Below are 22,134 nucleotides of genomic sequence, written 5' to 3' on the forward strand. Positions count from 1 at the left end.
AGTGGTGAAAACTCTCGTTTATACCCTGCATCCTCTCATTAAACTTCTATCCCGCGAATATTCGTATTAGTCGTGAGCGTGACAAACGCCAGCCACAGCCTGTCTATGAACTTAATTTAAACTTTAGGTTTACACCGTGCTTTGTTGCCAAAGTAGCTGCACTCATGAATATGCTTGTATGCACTGTTCATGACAAACAGCAGCGGGTGCGTGTCTAAAAACTTAATTAAAACTTACGGTTTACACCATGCTTTGTTTCCGCAGTAGCTGAACTTATGAATATGCTTATATGCATCATTCGCTAGCCTCTTATTGTTTCTCTGCCTTCTCAATTGTATAATGCATGTTTTCTTCAGCGTTTTTTGGAGCTCCTCCTTGTTTTCTACGTACTGCGTTGACAGTCAGTTCACGTAATTACGTGGGAGGCGTCATGATCTGACACGCAACTCCGCCTCCCACGGCCATTAAGTTGCAGTCCATTACAGTATATGGAGAAAAATAGGTTCCAGTTATGACCATTACGCGTAAAATTATCGAAATGAAACCTGCCCAACTTTTGTGAGTAAGCTGTAAGGAATGAGCCTACCAGATTTCAGCCTCCTACCTACATGGGAAAGTTGGAGAATTAGTGATGAGTGAGTCAGTGAGTTAGTGAGTGAGTGAGTGAGTCAGGTCTTTACCTTTTATTAATATATATATATATATACACACTCCTGTAGCCACAATAAATGCCTTTATTTTATAGACAAACCAGGGATGAACAAGTTCCTTTCTGCTGCAGCTACAGCTGCGACACACATATAAAACATCAATAATAACTCATAAACTTGCAATATTATTTAGGAAAATCGCAACATTTTACTCACCAAAAATTTGGATTATTTGTAAACAAAATCCATCGTCCTCTCTTTCCTCAAAAACAGTTCAATTACTCTGTCATACGGATTATCCGTGCTCTTCAGTTCCATCAAAACCTCACTTTCTATCAGCATCGAAGCTAATGCTGAAAGGTGAACCCGCCCTATGGTATTTCTGGCATAAGTTTGATTTCGCTTTAGGGCTGAAAATGTCTGCTCGACAGAAGCAGTTTACACAGGAATGCTCACCGCCAAATATACCAATGTGAACAGCGGCCCCATGCTCTCATGCAGATTTTTCTGATGAAGGAAGTCAAGAAGATCAGTGGGGAATTCTCCTGCAAAATCATCCATGGCATACATTGCAGTCAGTTATGTTTTTAGCCAAGACAGATCAAAAAGCACTCTGTGGCTGTTGTGTTAAAGTGGAGAAGGCTGCATGTGTGAATTTTTTCTTGTGTTCCCGAAACTTCTGGGGCTCGAGGAACGTGATAAACATCAGGTTTTCATGGTCTTGAAATCTGGTCTGTGTCTGGCAAATAATATTGTTCAGAATCCTGCCATGGAGTTGGCCGTAGTGCATGCGACAATCTTTCACTCGGAGCGTTTGCGGTGCGTTCAGTGGCCTCGTAGAGTTCCTCATATCGGCTTCTATCCAATCAATGGGTCTGAATACGGTGACGTTACCGTACGCCTGCTAAAGGGCCCTACTGACACCAATTCAAAATCTGATTGGTTGAAGCAACAGGTTAATCGACATTTATTCTGTGTTAGAGTGCCTCCACAACAGATTGTGAAAGCCTCTCTTCCTGGCAAAAAATGATGGCTGAAATGTGATTGGTGAAGTGCTTTAATACGAAAATCCGCCTCCCACGGCTATCGAGCTGCAGTCTATTCTCTCTGCCTGGCAACAAATGACGGCTGAAATGGGATTGGTTAAATATTTTAATACAAAACTCCGCCTCCCACAGCTATCGAGCTGCATTCTATTACAGTATATATGGACGAAAATATGTTCCAGTTATGACCATTACGCGTAGAATTTTGAAATGAAACCTACCCAGCTTTTGTAAGTAAGCTTTAAGGAATAAGCCTGCCAAATTTCAGCCTTCTACCTACACGGGAAGTTGGAGAATTAGTGATGAGTCAGTGAGTGAGTCAGTGAGGGCTTTGCTTTTTATTAGTATAGATTATATACCTGGAATGCAAAAGAAGGACAGTGAAAGTTTTTTTAAAATAATTATAAACTGCTAAAGGCAGTAAAAAGCACATGAATTTCTGTTGAAAGAAGATGTGTGAAAATAGCCCAAGCTGGAAACAACTTTACAATGACTTTTTCTTTTTTAACCGACAATTAACCATTTATTTAATCTGCATTAACTCCTTTTAAAAAACTTTCAAAAAAGAAGAAAATTCAAGTTCAGTGTACTGCAATGCAGTCTGCCATATTATGACTAAAAACCAAAACAAAGGAAAACAAAGAAATCTTACTATGGTTTCTTAACCTTTCATGTTTTAGTATTTGTCCACGTCACATTAAAAAAACAGATTACCGATGCTACAGATGTTTTTACTTTTGCCTCTTTTAATATAAATTGATTTGGAAATACTGATGAATACTGGTGGTTTAATTGAAAAACTTACCTCTGAAAAAAAGTTGAAAAGAGTCTCTTTGGAAAATGATGTAAAGTCAAAATAATGCAGTATTGTCTTTTTATTTCCTTCATTAAAAGTAGTTTAAGAAAACCATACATAAAGATTTTAATATATTCCAGCGATCAGAAGTTCCTGCGTAATGTTAATTTAAAACGCATCAAGAATTATGTGAATCACCTTTATGTTTCTGCAGAATATTTGATCTTGAGAAGGTGGTCAATCAGTCTGTTCTAATTTTATCTCTCTTAGCAAGCCACATCAGTAAGTGATGTAGAAAGGAGAGAGGGTAAAAGACCCTGAACGGAAGAAATTTTGGTCTGAAATATTAAATTGTATGTAAGGTATGGAAGTATTCCACAACATATTCATTGTGCATTATGCTTTTATTGTCATTATATTTTCGCAGAATCAACTTTAACGTCTACAAACCTAACCACTGATGAAAAACATTTCCCATTGAAACCTATCTTTGTTATAATGCTATGTCAGTCAGTCAATTCTATCCTGAAGTTGGTCACAGGGGTCTTCTGCCGCCCATCCTAGCTAACATAGGACACAAGGCAGGAACAAACCTTAGACAGGGTACTAGTCCATCACAGGGCAAAAACACTCAAAATATCAACCTGAACCACACACTTGGGCCAATTTAGGAATACTGATTCACTTAGGCTACATGTCTTTGGACTGTGGGGGGAAACTGGAGCACCCTGAGGAAACGCACACAGACATGGGGAGGACCCAAGATGTGAACCCTGGTCTCTTTACTGTCTGGCAGCAGCGCTGTCACTGTGCCACCATACCACCCAATATTCATATGATGATGCTATAATTTCAATTTTATTTTCATAACGTCATCCTTCTTCAAAATCAACAATATTGACTAAAATAACATATCCCATTAAACCATATGTTGTTTTTTTGATATGATACCATTATATTCATACATAAATGGATCATAAATATCTCATGAAAGTGAATATAATTACATTTAATCTACAACAGCACTGCTGAATTGTAATAATTAGAATTCTTAAAAAGTTGTCCATTTCATCTGACATAGATGTTTTGGTGATTTTTTTATTTTTATTCAATATAAGCCCACTTTAGAAATGGAAACTGGAAATTTTAGTTGTTCTGTGCATCCCTATCAATATCGTTTTAGATTTTTATTTTTGAATATTTCCTGTTGTTTCCACTTAAATTTCCTACTGCATATCACATGCACAATTTTTATTTGTATCCCATCATTGCTGATGGGCCTTCAATCCTCCTCTGAAAACACTGACCCTTTGTTACATTAGCAAATATGTGCATCAGCATTTAAGAAGGACATTTCCCCAGGTCTGTACAGTGTAGTGTAGTGTAGTGTTCCTTTTCAAGGTATCATTGCAACAGTCAACCAGATTTTTTTTCGTGTTTCTTATTACAGGGTTGTTAGTTGTCATGTTTGACATATTTATGAAAAGGTGAGTGTGTGGGGAGCTCAGGCATTTCAGGGAGTTCACCTCAACACAAACATTATGGTTATAGGGAAAAAAGCTGAAGAGTTTTGTGTTCTGCTTCTACCTAAGAAAAGAACATGTATCTGGATGCAAAACGGTGGAAATATTCCTAACTCTATCGTTGAAGTGACAATTACAGCACTTCCCTTTAAATGACCAACGCCAAGATGCTTGGAAGATGGAAGGAAGGAGCAATTAGTTTCTCATCTAGTGCACTTATGCCAGAGGAATTTTTTGCAGATATGCTCCAGTGTGTAGTGGAGAAGACTGCACTGTCTTCCTGTGTTTCCTGAAAGCTTCATGACTCTAAGTAGTTCATTATCTCTTACTTAAGATTGTTTGTTAATTAGTGAGTGTTTCCGGAAAACTTTTTCAACTAAAGTAGTATGTAATCTTCTTTGGAAATGAAAGTATGAACTGAACAACTTGTTATTTTCAGTATTGTTCTTTTTTGGACTTGTGCCTGTAATTTTGTTTACAAACAGACAGAGGTTTCCAAACAGATTATCTTCTTTGGACAATGTAATAACAAGAACTGTATTAATAATAATATGCTATAAAATTATAACATAGCCTATAAATTAGCACAAAAGAGTCTCTTTGTAGCTTTAATGCTTGTAGACAATTTGAGTACATAATTCGTTAACCAATCAAACTGGTTATGTAATCAGTCACATTATTTGAATGGAAAGGTAAATCATGCCTTAGTATAAGAAATGACAATGGCAGCTATTCAGATAATTACGTGACTCAACCTGAGAGTCTGTGTGAGATTGTCGATTATTGGGCTAATGTTATGTGTATTTTATGTTTTACTGTTATGTTGGTTAATTTTGAGTGATTATTTCTCCCATCTTTATGTGATTTCTGTTTATTTTATAGGTGATTTTGTAATAGTGTTCTGTCTCCTTGACTCAGCTAAATTTATAATGCACAAGTAAAAGTAACTGTGATTTCTGTTGTCTACATCTTAAAACAAATTTAAAAAAATGTGACATTCTACGTTAGTCAAATGAATGCTACATGAGTTCTTCATTAGCAACTATATTAATTTTAGCTTTTCATTCATTTTAAATGCCAGTTACAATTCCGACTTCTACTTTAACAACAGGTAAGTTTTATCCATTTTTTTCTTTGTATGCAGCAGTTCAAAACTCTAGGCTTTGTTCTATAAACTGTTTGATTATATTAAGTTTGTGGAATTATAATTCCTTACCTCTTTCATATTCTGTAAGATAGCTACATGCTGTTTCTAACGTACCATTTTATTAACCAGCAGTCAGACCACAATATTATGGGGTTAGAGAAAAAACACGGTTAGGAATCTCAATTAAATTTTAAGAAAAAGACTGAACATCTGGACATTTCGTAAGGCTATAGTTGTGTCATGGAAGGAGGAAACAAAACAGTATAAGGATTCTATTTTCAGAATTTGTTCATGTTTAAATCAGGTTCTGTACCTGGAATGCAAAAGAAGGACAGTGAAAGTTTTTTTAAAATAATTATAAACTGTTAAAGACGCAGTAAAAAGCACATTAATTTCTGTTGAAAGAAGATGTGTGAAAATAGCCCAAGCTGGAAACAGCTTAACAATGACTGTTTTTACTTTTTAACCCACAGTTAACCATTTATTTAATGTGCATTAACTCCTTTTAAAAAACTTTCAAAAAAGAAGAAAATTCAAGTTCAGTGTACTGCAATGCAGTCTGCCATATTATGACTAAAAAAAAACAAAACAAAGGAAAACAAAGAAATCTTACTATGGTTTCTTAACCTTTCATGTTTTAGTATTTGTCCACGTCACATTAAAAAACAGATTACCGATGCTATGTTAATTTAAAACTCATCAAGAATGATGTGAATCACCTTTATGTTTGTGCAGAATATTTGATCTTGAGAAGGTGGTCAATCAGTCGGTTCTAATTTTATATCTCTTAGCAAGCCACATCAGTAAGTGATGTAGAAAGGAAGGAAGGGTAAAAGACCCTGAACGGATGAAATTTTGGTCGGAAATATTAAATTGTATGTAAGGTATGGAAGTATTCCACAACATATTCATTGTACATTATGCTTTTATTGTCATTTTATTCTCGCAGAATCAACTTTAACGTCTACAAACCAAACAGGTAACCGCTGATGATAAACAATATTTCCCATTGAAACCTTTCTTTGTTATAATGCTATGTCAGTCAGTCAATTCTATCCTGAACTTGGTCACAGAGGTCTTCTGCAGCCCATCCTAGCTAACATAGGGCACAAGGCAGGAACAAACCTTAGACAGGGTACTAGTCCATCACAGGGCAAAAACACTCAAACATCAACCCCAACCACACTCTTGGGCCAATTTAGGAACACTGATTCAATTAGGCTACATGTCTTTGGACTGTGGGGGGAAACTGGAGCACCCTGAGGAAATGCACACAGACATGGGGAGGACACAAGATGTGATCCCTGGTCTCTTTACTGTCTGGCAGCAGCGCTGTCACTGTGCCACCATACCACCCAATATTCATATGATGATGCTATAATTTCAATTTTATTTTTATTTGATTTTTATTTTCATAACATCATCCTTCTTCAAAATCAACAATATTGATTAAAGTAACATATCCCATTAAACCGTATGTTGTTTTATTGATATGATACCATCATTTTTATACATAAATGGATCATAAATATCTCATGAAAATGAATATAATTACATTTAATCTGCAATAGCACTGCTGTATTGTAATAATCAGAATTTTTAAAAAGTTGTCCATTTCATCTGACATAGATGTTTTGGTAATTTTTTATTTTTATTCAATATAAGCCCACTTTAGAACTGGAAACTGGAAATTTTAGTTGTTCCTGTTGTTTCCACTTAAATTTACTGCCACATATCACATGCACAATTTTTATTTGTATCCCATCATTGCTGATGGGCCTTCAATCCTCCTCTGAAAACACTGACCCTTTGTTACATTAGCAAATATGTGCATCAGCATTTAAGAAGGACATTTCCCCAGGTCTGTACAGTGTAGTGTAGTGTAGTGTACCTTTTCAAGGTATCATTGCAACAGTCACCCAGATCTTTACGTGTTCCTTATTATAGGGTTGTTAGTTGTCATGTTTGACATATTTATGAAAAGGTGAGTGTGTGAGGAGCTCAGGCATTTCAGAGAGTTCACCTCAACACAAACATTATGGTTATAGGGAAAAAAGCTGAAGAGCTTTGTGTTCTGCTTCTACCCAAGAAAGGAACACGTATCTGGATGCAAAACGGTGGAAATATTCCTAACTCTATCGTTAAAGTGACAATTACAGCACTTCCCTTTAAATAACCAACGCCAAGATGCTTGGAAGATTTAAGGAAGGAGCAATTAGTTTCTCATCTAGTGCACTTATGCCAGAGGAATTTTTTGCAGATATGCTCCAGTGTGTAGTGGAGAAGAGTGCACTGTCTTCCTGTGTTTTCAGAAAGCTTCATGACTCTAAGTAGTTCATTATCTCTTACTTAAGATTGTTTGTTAATCAGTGAGTGTTTCCTGAAAACTTTTTCAACTAAAGTAGTATGTAATCTTCTTTGGAAATTAAATTGGAACAATTTGTTATTTTCAGTATTGTTCTTTTTTGGACTTCAGCCTGTAATTTTGTTTACAAACAGACAGAGGTTTCCATACAGATTATCTTCTTTGGACAATGTAATAACAAGAACTGTATTAATAATAATATGCTATAAAATTATAACATAGCCTATAAATTAGCAGAAAAGTGTCTCTTTGTAGCTTTAATGCTTGTAGACAATTTGAGTACATAATTCGTTAACCAATCAAACTGGTTATGTACTCAGTCACATTATTTGAATGAAAAGGTAAATCATGCCTTAGTATAAGCAGTGACAATGGCAGCTATTCAGAGAATTATGTGACTCAACCTGAGAGTCTGTGTGAGATTGTCGATTATTGGGCTAATGTTATGTGTATTTTATGTTTTACTGTTATGTTGGTTAATTTTGAGTGATTATTTCTCCCATCTTTATGTGATTTCTCTTTATTTTATAGGCGATTTTGTAATAGTGTTCTGTCTCCTTGACTCAGCTAAATTGATAATGCACAACTAAAAGTAACTGTGATTTCTGTGGTCTACATCTTAAAACAAATTTTTAAAAATGTGACTTTCTACATTAGTCAAACGAATGCTTCATGAGTTCTTCATTTGCAACTGTATTAATTTTACTTTTTCATATATTTTAAATGCCAGTTACAATTCCTTCTGCTTTAAATACAAGTACAAGTAAGTTTTATCCATTTTTTTCTTTGTATGCAGCAGTTCAAAACTCTAGGCTTTGTTCTATAAACTGTTTGATTATATTAAGTTTGTGGAATTATAATTCCTTACCTCTTTCATATTCTGTAAGATTGCTACATGCTGTTTCTACCGTACCATTTTATTAACCAGCAGTCAGACCACAATATTATGGGGTTAGAGAAAAAACACGGTTAGGAATCTCAATTAAATTTTAAGAAAAAGACTGAACATCTGGACATTTCGTAAGGCTATAGTTGTGTCATGGAAGGAGGAAACAAAACAGTATAAAGATTCTATTTTCAGAATTTGTTCATGTTTAAATCAGGTTCTGTACCTGGAATGCAAAAGAAGGACAGTGAAAGTTTTTTTTAAATAATTATAAACTGTTAAAGACGCAGTAAAAAGCACATTAATTTCTGTTGAAAAAAGATGTGTGAAAATAGCCCAAGCTGGAAACAACTTAACAATGACTGTTTTTACTTTTTAACCCACAGTTAACCATTTATTTAATGTGCATTAACTCCTTTTAAAAAACTTTCAAAAAAGAAGAAAATTCAAGTTCAGTGTACTGCAATGCAGTCTGCCATATTATGACTAAAAAAAAACAAAACAAAGGAAAACAAAGAAATCTTACTATGGTTTCTTAACCTTTCATGTTTTAGTATTTGTCCACGTCACATTAAAAAACAGATTACCGATGCTATGTTAATTTAAAACTCATCAAGAATGATGTGAATCACCTTTATGTTTGTGCAGAATATTTGATCTTGAGAAGGTGGTCAATCAGTCGGTTCTAATTTTATATCTCTTAGCAAGCCACATCAGTAAGTGATGTAGAAAGGAAGGAAGGGTAAAAGACTCTGAACGGATGAAATTTTGGTCGGAAATATTAAATTGTATGTAAGGTATGGAAGTATTCCACAACATATTCATTGTACATTATGCTTTTATTGTCATTTTATTCTCGCAGAATCAACTTTAACGTCTACAAACCAAACAGGTAACCGCTGATGATAAACAATATTTCCCATTGAAACCTTTCTTTGTTATAATGCTATGTCAGTCAGTCAATTCTATCCTGAACTTGGTCACAGAGGTCTTCTGCAGCCCATCCTAGCTAACATAGGGCACAAGGCAGGAACAAACCTTAGACAGGGTACTAGTCCATCACAGGGCAAAAACACTCAAACATCAACCCCAACCACACTCTTGGGCCAATTTAGGAACACTGATTCAATTAGGCTACATGTCTTTGGACTGTGGGGGGAAACTGGAGCACCCTGAGGAAATGCACACAGACATGGGGAGGACACAAGATGTGATCCCTGGTCTCTTTACTGTCTGGCAGCAGCGCTGTCACTGTGCCACCATACCACCCAATATTCATATGATGATGCTATAATTTCAATTTTATTTTTATTCAGTTTTATTTTCATAACATCATCCTTCTTCAAAATCAACAATATTGATTAAAGTAACATATCCCATTAAACCGTATGTTGTTTTATTGATATGATACCATCATTTTTATACATAAATGGATCATAAATATCTCATGAAAATGAATATAATTACATTTAATCTGCAATAGCACTGCTGTATTGTAATAATCAGAATTTTTAAAAAGTTGTCCATTTCATCTGACATAGATGTTTTGATAATTTTTTATTTTTATTCAATATAAGCCCACTTTAGAACTGGAAACTGGAAATTTTAGTTGTTCTGTACATCCCTATCAATATCGTTTTAGTTTTTTATTTTTGAATACAGTAATCCCTCGCTATATCGTGCTTTGACTTTCGCGGCTTCACTCTATCGTGGATTTTAAATGTAAGCACATCTAAATATATATCATAGATTTTTCGCTGGTTCGCCGCTTTCTGTGGACAATGGGTCTTTTAATTTAGGTTACATGCTTCCTCAGTTTGATTGCCCAGTTGATTTCATACAAGGGATGCTATTGGCGGTTGGCTTAGAAGCTACCCAATCAGAGCATGTATTACATATTAACTAAAACTCCTCAGTGCTATAAGATATGCTTCCCGCGCGGTGCTTGTTTGCTTCTCTCTATCTTTCTCACTCTCTCTGCCTGACGGAGGTGGTGTGAGCAGAGGGGCTGTTTGCACAGAGGACACGGACGCTCCTCTACAAAATGCCGCTTTATTGCGGTGCTTCTGTATACTTAAAAGCACGTATTGATTTTTTGATTGTTTGCTTTTCTTTGCGAGCGCTCTCTCTGACATTCTCTGCTCCTGACGGCGCTCCTTTATGATGGCGCTCCTTTGAAGATAAGATATGTTTGCTTTCTTTTAATTGTGAGAAAGAACTGTCATCTCTGTCTTGTCATGGAGCACAGTTTAAACGTTTGACTAAAGGGTGTTATTTCATGTCTAGAGGGCTCTAATAATGTTAACAGGGTGGGAGAGTTTATAAGGGCTTAATATATAAAAATAACCATACAAACATATGGTTTCTACTTCGCAGATTTTCACTTATCGCGGGGGGGTCTGGAACGCAACCCCCGCGATCGAGGAGGGATTACTGTATTTCCTGTTGTTTCCACTTAAATTTACTGCCACATATCACATGCACAATTTTTATTTGTATCCCATCATTGCTGATGGGCCTTCAATCCTCCTCTGAAAACACTGACCCTTTGTTACATTAGCAAATATGTGCATCAGCATTTAAGAAGGACATTTCCCCAGGTCTGTACAGTGTAGTGTAGTGTAGTGTACCTTTTCAAGGTATCATTGCAACAGTCACCCAGATCTTTACGTGTTCCTTATTATAGGGTTGTTAGTTGTCATGTTTGACATATTTATGAAAAGGTGAGTGTGTGGGGAGCTCAGGCATTTCAGAGAGTTCACCTCAACACAAACATTATGGTTATAGGGAAAAAAGCTGAAGAGCTTTGTGTTCTGCTTCTACCCAAGAAAGGAACACGTATCTGGATGCAAAACGGTGGAAATATTCCTAACTCTATCGTTAAAGTGACAATTACAGCACTTCCCTTTAAATAACCAACGCCAAGATGCTTGGAAGATTTAAGGAAGGAGCAATTAGTTTCTCATCTAGTGCACTTATGCCAGAGGAATTTTTTGCAGATATGCTCCAGTGTGTAGTGGAGAAGAGTGCACTGTCTTCCTGTGTTTTCAGAAAGCTTCATGACTCTAAGTAGTTCATTATCTCTTACTTAAGATTGTTTGTTAATCAGTGAGTGTTTCCTGAAAACTTTTTCAACTAAAGTAGTATGTAATCTTCTTCGGAAATTAAATTGGAACAACTTGTTATTTTCAGTATTGTTCTTTTTTGGACTTCAGCCTGTAATTTTGTTTACAAACAGACAGAGGTTTCCAAACAGATTATCTTCTTTGGACAATGTAATAACAAGAACTGTATTAATAATAATATGCTATAAAATTATGACATAGCCTATAAATTAGCACAAAAGTGTCTCTTTGTAGGTATAATGCTTATAGACAATTTGAGTACATAATTCGTTAACCAATCAAACTGGTTATGTAATCAGTCACATTATTTGAATGAAAAGGTAAATCATGCCTTAGTATAAGCAGTGACAATGGCAGCTATTCAGAGAATTATGTGACTCAACCTGAGAGTCTGTGTGAGATTGTCGATTATTGGGCTAATGTTATGTGTATTTTATGTTTTACTGTTATGTTGGTTAATTTTGAGTGATTATTTCTCCCATCTTTATGTGATTTCTGTTTATTTTATAGGTGATTTTGTAATAGTGTTCTGTCTCCTTGACTCGGCTAAATTGATAATTCACAAGTAAAAGTAACTGTGATTTCTGTGGTCTACATCTTAAAACAAATTTTAAAAAATGTGACTTTCTACGTTAGTCAAACGAATGCTTCATTAAGTTCTTCATTTGCAACTGTATTAATTTTACTTTTTCATATATTTTAAATGCCAGTCACAATTCCTTCTACTTTAAATACAAGTACAAGTAAGTTTTATCTGTTTTTTTCTTTGTATGCAGCTGTTTGAAACTCTAGGCTTTGTTTTATAAGCTGTTTGATTGTATTAAGTTTGTGGAATTATAATTCCTTACCTCTTTCATATTTTCTAAACTAGCTACATGCTGTTTCTACCGTACTATTTTGTTAACCAGCAGTCAGACCACAATATTATGAGGTTAGGGAAAGACATGACAAAATACATACCACAGTTAGGAATCAATTTTCCAACCCGCTGAATCCAAACACAGGGTCATAGGGGTCTGCTGGAGCCAATCCCAGAGCAGGAACCAATTCTGGGCAGGGTGCCAACCCACCACAGGACACACACACACACCAAGGCCAATTTAGAATCGCCAATCCACCTAACCTGCATGTCTTTGGACTGCGGGAGGAAACCCACACTGGCACGGAGAGAACATGCAAACTCCACACAGGGAGGACCTGGGAAGCGAACCCGGGTCTCCTAACTGCAAGGTAGCAGCGCTACCACTACGCCACCATGCCGCCCACAGTTAGGAATCTCAATTAAATTTAAAGAAAGAAACAAAACATCTGGACATTTAGTAAAGTTCTTGTTGTGGAGGAAACAAAACAGTATAAGGATTGAATTTTCAGAATTTGTTCGTGTTTTAGATGTAAGATAATACACCTGAAATACACAAGAAGGACAGTGAAAGCTTTCTAAATAATTGTAACTGTTAAAAACATAGTAAAAGCACATGAATTTGTGTTGGAAGGAAGATGAGTGAAAATACCCCAGGTTGGTAACTGCTTTGCAATGGCTGTGTTTCCCTTTTTAACCCATGATGAACCATAATTTAACTTGCATTAACTCCTTTGAAAACACTTTGAATAAAAAAGAAGAAAATTCAAGTCCAGTGTACTGCAATGCAGTCTGCTGTATCACGATTAAAAAAAAACACACAAAACAAACCAAAGAAAACTTGCTACGTTTTCTTCATTTGTTAAATACAGTATTTTAGTATTTCCCCATATCTCATTAGAAGAACAGATTATCGATGATTACAGATGTTTTTACTTTTGCCTCTTTTATTATAAATTGACTTGGAAATACTGATGAATACTGGTGGTTTAATTGAACTTCCTCTGAAAAAAAAGTAAAAAAATGTTTATTTGGAAAATTATGTAAAGTGAAAATAATGCAGTTTTGTCTATTATTTCCTTCATTGAAGATAGTTTAAGTAAGCCTCAGATAAAGACTTTAATATATTTCAGTGATCAGAAGTTCTTGAGTAATGTTAATGTAAAATGGATCAACAATTATGTTAATCACCTTTATGTTTGTATAGAATATTTGTTCTTGAGAAGGTGTTCAATCAGTCTGTTCTCATTTTATATCTCTTATCAAGCCACATCAGTAAGTGATGTAGAAAGGAAGGAGGGTAAAAGACCCTGAACTAGACCTTGTCTAAAATAAAATTTTATGTAAGGTATGGAAGTATTCCACAACATATTCATTGTGCATTATGCTTTTATTGTCATTTTATTTTCGCAGAATCAACTTTAACGTCTACAAACCAAACAGGTAACCACTGATGAAAAACATTTCCCATTGAAACCTATCTTTGTTATCTTTGTGCTATGTCAGTCAGTCAATTCTATCCTGAACAAGGTCACGGGGGTCTTCTGCAGCTTATCCTAGCTAACATAGGGCACAAGGCAGGAACAAACCCTGGACAGGGCACCAGTCCATCACAGGGCAAAAACACTCAAACATCAACCCCAACCACAAACTTGTGTCAATTTAGGAACACTAATTCACTTACAGTAGGCTACATGTCTTTGTACTGTGGGGGGAAACTGGAGCGCTCTGAGGAAACGGACACAGACATGGGGTGAACATGGAAACTCCATGCATTGAGGACCCGAGACAAAGACCCTGGTCTTCTTACTGCCAGGCAGCAGCACTGTCACTGTGCCACCGTACCATCCAATATTGATATGATGATGCTATAATTTCAATTATTTTTTTATTTCAATTTTACTTTCACAAAATCATACTTTTTCAAAATCTACAAATTTGATTAAAAAAACATATCCCATTATTTTCATACATAAATGGATCATAAATATCTCATGAAAGTGAATATAATTGCATTTAATCTACAATAGTACTGCATTATTGTATTAATCAGAATTCTTAATATGTTGTCCATTTCATCTGACAAAAATGTTTTGGTATTTTTTTATTTTTATTAAATATAAGCCCACTTTAGAAATGGACACTGGAAATTCTAGTTGTTCTAGATGTGACCCGAACGTAATTTCCCCATAACATTGTATGTAGTTACAATTTATCCGTTCCAGACTGTATGAACTATATGTAAATATAGATTTTTTTAAGAACAAAAATAGTTAATTATACCATAGAATACACAGTGTAATAGTAAACTAAATGTAAAAATGTTGAATAACACTGGGAAAACCTTGAACAACAGAGAAAACTAACATTGTAAAAGTTCACGCTAGACCCTTACGAAGCGCTCACTGTAAACACTTGTTTTGAGTTTTAAGTACATGGAAAAAAAATTAAATTCCACTTCTCTTGCAAAACTTTTCAAACCATCCTCTACTGGCTTTAAATTCCTCACCTTTACCACTCAAAGAAGGATTTTTTTTTCAGCAAATCACCATGAATCTTCCTGGCTTTCTCGCATACAATTGCCTCACTTACGCTACCCCCTGCAAGTTGCTTCTTACTCAAACAAACTAGCAACAGTTTTTCCACCTCTTCTAGCACTTGATTCCTCTGCTTTGTTAACATTGTAACTGCTTTTGCAACATCAGCTGCTTTGTTAGGGCCTGTATACGCAAACAAAAGAAAATGGGAAACGGAGAATGGGAAATCATTGGCATGTACGATCGCTCCTAGGGAAATTGGCCGCCAGTGTTTTTGTTCACTACCAGAGCATATGGTCGTGAACAGATGCAAAATTTTGGCAAACTGTTTGATCGTAACCCGTTCGTGACCAGAGGTTCTACTGTAATTATAAACTGTTAATGACATAGTAAAAGCACATGAATTTGTGCTGAAGGAAAATGAGTGAAAATTGCCCAAGTTGAAAAAGGCATTACAATGACTTTTCTTCCCTTTTTAACCCACAATGAACCATTATTTAACTTGCATTAACTCCTTTGAAAAAAGTAGAAAATTTAAGTCCAGTGTTCTGCAGTATCATGGTAAAAAAGAAAACTTATGGTTTCTTCATTTTTTATATATAGTCTCTACAGTTCTTGTTATATCTCAGAGAATCTCATTTTTAAAAGGTGCAAAGTGAACTTTGGTAGTCTTAAACATATATGTTATGCATTAATTGCAGTATATTTTGTCTCTATTCTGGTTTAGTGAAGAAAAGGCTGATAATGAGGGTCATCATTAATGTACCAATTGGGATGAAGCCTGAGGACTCACTTATAACTAATGCCATCTTAAAACAGGTAAGGAACTGTATCTACTTAAATAATATGCACAAAAACATTCAAATTCCTTTTAATCGACTATACCTTTCAGCTTATATTAACAATAAAAATGTATTTTTCAAAGTATAGCTCTAACTACTGCATATATCTATAGTAAAGAGAAGGTTCGGAAGCCTGATGGCTCAGTTATGAGCACTGTTGGCTCAATGCTACACGAGTTATTGCTTGAATCCCAGCCTCGTCACTGTTTGGAGATTATACATCTTCTCTGTCTCTGCATTTTTTGTGGCACTCCATTTTTACTTTCACCTTCCAAAGACAAACATAACATAAAACCCTTAATGCCCTTAATCCAAATTTAGTTGCATGAGACAACAGCCTCTCCTTAGCAGTGAGAGACAAAAGGCTGGCAACCCCGTCAGAAGAATTACCAGTACATTACAGGGTTCTTTCTTTCACATAAACACATTCATATAGGTACAACTTCCATGTATATCTTTAAGAATATGAGTAGAAATTATTTCCATCCCTCCATTATCCAACCTGCTATATCCTAACACAGGGTCATGGGGGTCTGCTGGAACACAATCCCAGCCAGCACAGGGTGCAAGGCAGAAACAGCCCACTGCAGAGCACACATACCCACACACCAAGCACACACTAGGGACAATTTAGGGCCACCAATACACCTAACCTGCATTTATGTGGACTATGGGAGGAAACCGGAGCTCCCAGAGCAAACCCACGCAGACACAGGAGAACATGCAAACTCCATGCAGGGATGACCCAAGAAGCGAACCCAGGTTTCCTTACTGTGAGGCAGCAGCGCAACCACTGTGCCACCGTGCTGCCCAGAAATTTTTTCCCTAAGGAAAATCTCTGTATACACAAGGAGAATAAGTAAACTCCACAAACACAATGACTGGATGCAACAACCTAGGATACTGGATTTGTGTGGCAACAAACCCCCAAACATGTGTTAGAGGGAATTTGCCTCTATGAATCAGCCTGAGTGTGTGTATGAATATACCCTCTGATGGACAGGCCAGGTTTAGTTTTGGCCTTGTGCACAATGCTATCAGATCAAGCTCCAGCACATTGCTAAAAAATACATTGAGCAGATTCTCAGAATGGGTGGTCACTTTACAGAGTGCAAAATACAAAGCTGAGATGGATCAGTGTTTATTGCTGCTGTTTTATGATTCCAGGAGACTGGTTTCATATCTCATCCTAGTTGCTTTTTGGTGTTCTTCCCTTGTGTAAATGACTTTTTCTCTGGGTACTCTTAATTTTCTTTCATATTCTAAAAATGTGCAAATTAAGAATGACAAGTTTCAATAATTGTTTCAGCTTAGCTAATGTGGAAGTTTTCTTTCTGATGGAATGGTGCTTCCTATGGACAGGTGATCCTTGTCAAGATGGTTTTGTAAAATTAAAAATCTTTTCTTTTCAGTTCACGGATAAAGATTTGATGCAAAACATTACAGCAAAGTGGATAACAAATAACGGAGCTATTTTCATGATACCAAACACATCATAAGAATGAGAGCCATTGTGAAATTAACATTTGGACTATATGCTGTTTCATCCATCGTCAGATGTGCATTTCTTCATAGGTGGCTTCTTCGATGTCTATATTCCATTAATAATGTATACACCTCTTATGGAATTTTGAGTCTTTACTATCACAGGGTATAGTGAAATTCTTACTTTGGGTCAGCTTCAAGCATCTAAACTTGGCACAGCTGAGGCAGCAGTTTTTATAACCTGTCTAATCTTTGGCTGCAAAAGAACAAAATGCACACTGATGTACTGTGGATCTATAACTGCAAAGTTTCTTGGGATGGCATTCACTAAAGAATTAATATAATATAAAGTTTAATTTATATGATATTTATTTTTAAAAACCTTTCATCTGTGTCCCATACAATTGACTTGAAGAACTCATTTTTAAGTAACAAATAGAGTGCACTTCATAATTTTAATGCAATTAAGATTTCTGCCAATTAATTTAACTTTATAAATGGTTCAGAAATATTTTTTAGGTCCTCATCCCACTGTTCTGTTGTGTATGTGTGGCCAAACATTTGCAGTGGATTATCTTGGGAGTAGCTAAGTACAACTGCTTCCACAATTGTACTGCTGTTTAGATGAGAAGCCTGTTAGTGGCGTACAAATGCTTCGGCTATAGACTTTGTGCAGTCTGATCATTAAAGGGAAAAATAAAAGTGAAAGTGGCACCCCACATCTGGCCTGGCTACACAATGTACACTTCCATTTGTTTAGCAAGGATTTTTTTTTGTTTATGAAATATTTACTGGACATGGCTATTTCATTAAACGCACATTTTCACCCAAACACTTGTTATAAAACACTGCAAAAAAATGAAATCTAGGCAAATGAAAAATATTTATATCAGGACTTTAAATCTTGTTTTCCTTATTGTAAGAATTTTTGACTTATGTATTTATGATTATTTAGCGTATTTTAAGAAATCTTGTCAAGTAAATTTTACTTACTCATTGGCAGGTTTTTTTTTTACTAAGTAAAAGCAAAACAACTCCCATTTAAAGTTTTGTCTAGTTTTTGCATATGCATTTTTTGCAGTGAATAGAAAAAGTACTTGAAGCTCTATGTGTTTGACAGTGTATGTATGAGTGCCTTAGGAGTTTTCAGGGCAAAAGGAACATACTATATACAGCTGTGGGTCGACAGGGTACTATTTCTCTCAGTCATTTCCACTTTCTTGTCCAGATGTAGTTAAGAAAATAGTATGTTGGAGATACAGGTTCTGCATTTTATTTCTTGAATTGTATGAAAATGTTTTTGAATAATTAGGTAGATGTTTCTGTGCACTATTTTCTTAAAAAAAAGGTGCAAAAGACGATTTTGGATATGTTTATAAATGATCGAGTTAATATTTTGTGAATATCTTAAATTATTTATAATTTAATGTAAGGTATCTTCACACTATTTAAAGATATTTTGAAATATTTTTTAAGATTCTTCAAATGATTTTGTTACAGGTCCCAGAATGAGACCCTGCAAACAGACTGTACTGTATATGCCTATAATAAACTTTGTCTAGAATGCTGATAATGCTGCAACCACTTGTGGTTTTAGTAACAGTGAAATGAACAGGCCAAATAAACAACAGGAAAACAATTGTGGCGTGCGTCCCTGACCTCTTTTCAGCAGTAGTTTTTATTTATTTATTTATATGTTCACAGTCCATATTTATAAATAGTCTTATACATACAACTGCTCATAAATAAAACAAGATATGCATGCATACATTTATTTATAGATACATGAATATAGATATACTGTATATACACATATATTATATGTTGGTGTTCTTTACTTATTCACCTAAATCACATTACATAAATGTATAAAATCTATATAATAACTCCTGAGATGGCACGCTTGCCCTTCCCTAAAGCATTGTGGCTTTATTTATACACGTATATTCTTTCTAAGTCTGAGTAACAATCTGATTATTAGGTGGTTACCTACCAGGTAACACTTGAGGTTGGTTGGCCAGTTGGCAAACATCCACCACATCCTCTCAGTTGCTAGAAGCACATCTTAAACATGTGATGCAGTATCTGCCAAATAATACACATGTTTCGCCCTTGCTGGGATTCATCAGGTGTACACACGTTTGCATCCCCTTATGGGGATCGGACGTCAGCGCCTGAGGTGAAATTTCTAATGTTGCACTACACCAGCTGGTTTTCTTATTTGGCAGGGTGAAGATCAGAGCATTACATTCTTTTTAAGTCTTTGGCTTTGCCTCAGGTGCTGACATACGAGGTTAGATCACCATAAGGGGATGTAAAAGTGCATACACCTGACGATCCCCAATAATGGCGAAACACATAGCTGGCCTACACTTGCTTTTTGCTCTATATACCAAAATACAATTTTTATAACTTGAATATCTTGAGATGTGCTAAAGGCAGAGTAGTAGCTCTGAGGATAAGGATCTGTACTGGTATCTGAAAGGTTGCCGGTTCACATCACATTCCTACCAGAAAGATTCCTAGTCCTTTGGCCCCTTGAACAAGGACCTTAACCTGAAAATTGCTCTAGGCTCACTGAAAAATGGCTGACCCTGCACTATGGCCCAAAAGGTCATGCAAAAAGACAATTACCCCTTGAGGATTAATATGGCATCAAATTTCAACAGTTACTGCTTTCACTGTATAAATCTGAGCATCTGATGTTGCTCTCAACACAATCCAAATGTCTTTTCTTACAGTGTTTGGTCAAAGTTCATTAATGTTTATGAAAGAACCTGAAATGTAACTATTTTGTATTTTAGATTGTTGATTGGGCAATTTATGCAGTGAATTGTACTCTATTGTTAACATATTTGTGTCATACTGTTTTTTCTATTATTGTATCTTTCCTTTTCTGTACTGTCTGTTTTGTCTATTATAGGGCCATTTATACAGTGATATTTATATTACACTGTTTTTTGATTGTTTTGTTTTTTCTATTTCTACATATTTTGAAATCATTCCATGGCTTGTAATTATTTAAACCTGCTATCACAGACATTAAAAACTGGTTAATAAAGCAGTTTCTTTACTTGGAATTTCAGCCTGTACCGCGTGGTTTTAATTATATTGCATAAAGATTATACTGCCCACTCCTTTGAGATTCCATAGTGTGTGTCTCCTTTAAAGATGAAGGAAGTACACTGTTTACACTCTCCAAAAAAAGGTAATGGATTAATACCTTAGTAAATGTGGCATCAAATTTAAAACATAACTATTCAAAAAGATTACAGAAAATGCAAGGTATAAAAACATTCATTTGATCTGATTCAAATCTCTAAACCAAATATTGTTTGCTTACATGAGAGATAGTTATAACTTGTTAATCCTTCAGAATATGTAAAAATTCTAAAATATTTTCTGCCAATTACAGGAACATACATAAATGATAATATGTTAAAGAAAGAAATATGAACATTCACCTTAGAATACAACATTGTAGAGGTGTAAGCCTTGTGGACGCGGCCCGGACACAGACAGGCGGACATGTTGTTTCTCACCACCACACGTTTATTATTTACAATATTTACACAAGTATGGTCACTCAGACCCAGTTCATTAGTGCACAAACCCCAACTCTCAGTCCTGGCCACAAAATGCCTCTCTTCGGGCCGCCTCCACTCTCTCTTGCCTTGTCCGTCTTCCACCCGACTCTAGCCTTGAATGAAGGGAGACAGCCCCTTTTATATGCTCCCGGATGAGCTCCAGGTGGTTTCCCGGCAGCTCACCGGGTGTCCTCCTAATTCTGGTGTGGTGGAAGTGCTGAGGTAACAGGACCCTAAGGCATTGGGGCGCCTCCTGGCGGTGGGGCTACCATGCCCTCAACCCGTGGGCCCCAAAACAACCAGGATGGCGGCCCCCACGTGATCCAGGGTGGGCACAGACCCACATCCGGTCCCTCACGGTGTCCTGGCCGGGTAGTTGCCCCTGGCATCCCTGACAGCCTATATTCTGATCATCATATTTTATGGAATATTTTTTTATTTCAGATTTAAATGTTATAATATTTAAAATTAAAAAATTGAAAAGATCACTTTCTTTTTCTCTGTAACTCTATAATACAAACATATTGAAACATACTGTATTACGTTTAACCAAAAAAAAAAACTGTCAATTCAGCAGAAATGGTTTATAGTATTTTTCTATTGAAAAACTGATCTAAGGTGAAGGATTTATATACTACATGAACAAAAAACCTAAAGAAAAATTGAAATTCTATAAAGTACTAGCCATGTTACCTGTCGAACACAGCAATAGAATGCATTTAAAAAAAAAACTCTTTCCCTAGTTGTACTTTCAGTGCCTTTTCTTGGTGTCCTTGTGTGTCTGAACCTCTCTTGAGCAGCACTCCCTATTTGAAGTGAGTTCCCATAAAGCCTGCTTATCATTTTCAAGGAACCTTGCTCAACTCCTGTATGCTTTTATACTTTTCGTCTTTGAAAGAGACACTCAGTATGCTTCCTTCTCTTTTACTCCTGCTTGTGTGTCTCACACTTGCATTTCCTCTTTCAGTCACATCACAAAAGCCAAAACTGATCAATCACACTAAAGCCAAATTGATCAATTAGATTGCTCAGAGGATCGAGACACACACAAACCTTAGCGTTTTATTATATAGCAGATTTAAAAAAATTTCATTTAGATATTTATTCCAGCATGTTTTCTTATAGACTATTGTATTGGAAGCCATATTAATATTTAGAGATATTTCAAATGAACTTCAGATGTCTTAAAATTCAATCTAAGTTTCTTTAATTTCTGAGATTTTTGAAATATATTTGAATATCTCAAGTAACTTCCTGTACATCTGAAATATCCAAAATACATTTTC

General features: G+C 35.7%; 1 protein-coding gene across 11 annotated transcripts in view; it reads left to right on the plus strand.

Moving 5' to 3' along the window:
- The window catches only part of LOC120539084 (agglutinin-like protein ARB_02240), a 66,834-nt gene extending 48,658 nt beyond the window's left edge, over nt 1-18,176 (plus strand). For 8 of the 11 annotated variants that reach the window (XM_039768820.1, XM_039768822.1, XM_039768823.1 and 5 more), the window contains 8 exons: nt 5,097-5,126; nt 6,112-6,141; nt 8,258-8,290; nt 9,276-9,305; nt 12,249-12,281; nt 13,811-13,840; nt 15,662-15,753; nt 17,189-18,176. In XM_039768820.1, coding sequence (XP_039624754.1) covers nt 5,097-5,126; nt 6,112-6,141; nt 8,258-8,290; nt 9,276-9,305; nt 12,249-12,281; nt 13,811-13,840; nt 15,662-15,753; nt 17,189-17,275 — 365 coding nt within the window. In that variant the 3' untranslated portion in view covers nt 17,276-18,176. The remainder of the gene's footprint in view (nt 1-5,096; nt 5,127-6,111; nt 6,142-8,257; nt 8,291-9,275; nt 9,306-12,248; nt 12,282-13,810; nt 13,841-15,661; nt 15,754-17,188) is intronic. The other 3 variants (XM_039768828.1, XM_039768827.1, XM_039768826.1) reach the window with 3 other exon arrangements.
- Nucleotides 18,177-22,134: the final 3,958 nt, after the last annotated feature.

Source organism: Polypterus senegalus, chromosome 11, assembly GCF_016835505.1.
Source record: "Polypterus senegalus isolate Bchr_013 chromosome 11, ASM1683550v1, whole genome shotgun sequence".
NCBI lineage: Eukaryota > Metazoa > Chordata > Cladistia > Polypteriformes > Polypteridae > Polypterus > Polypterus senegalus.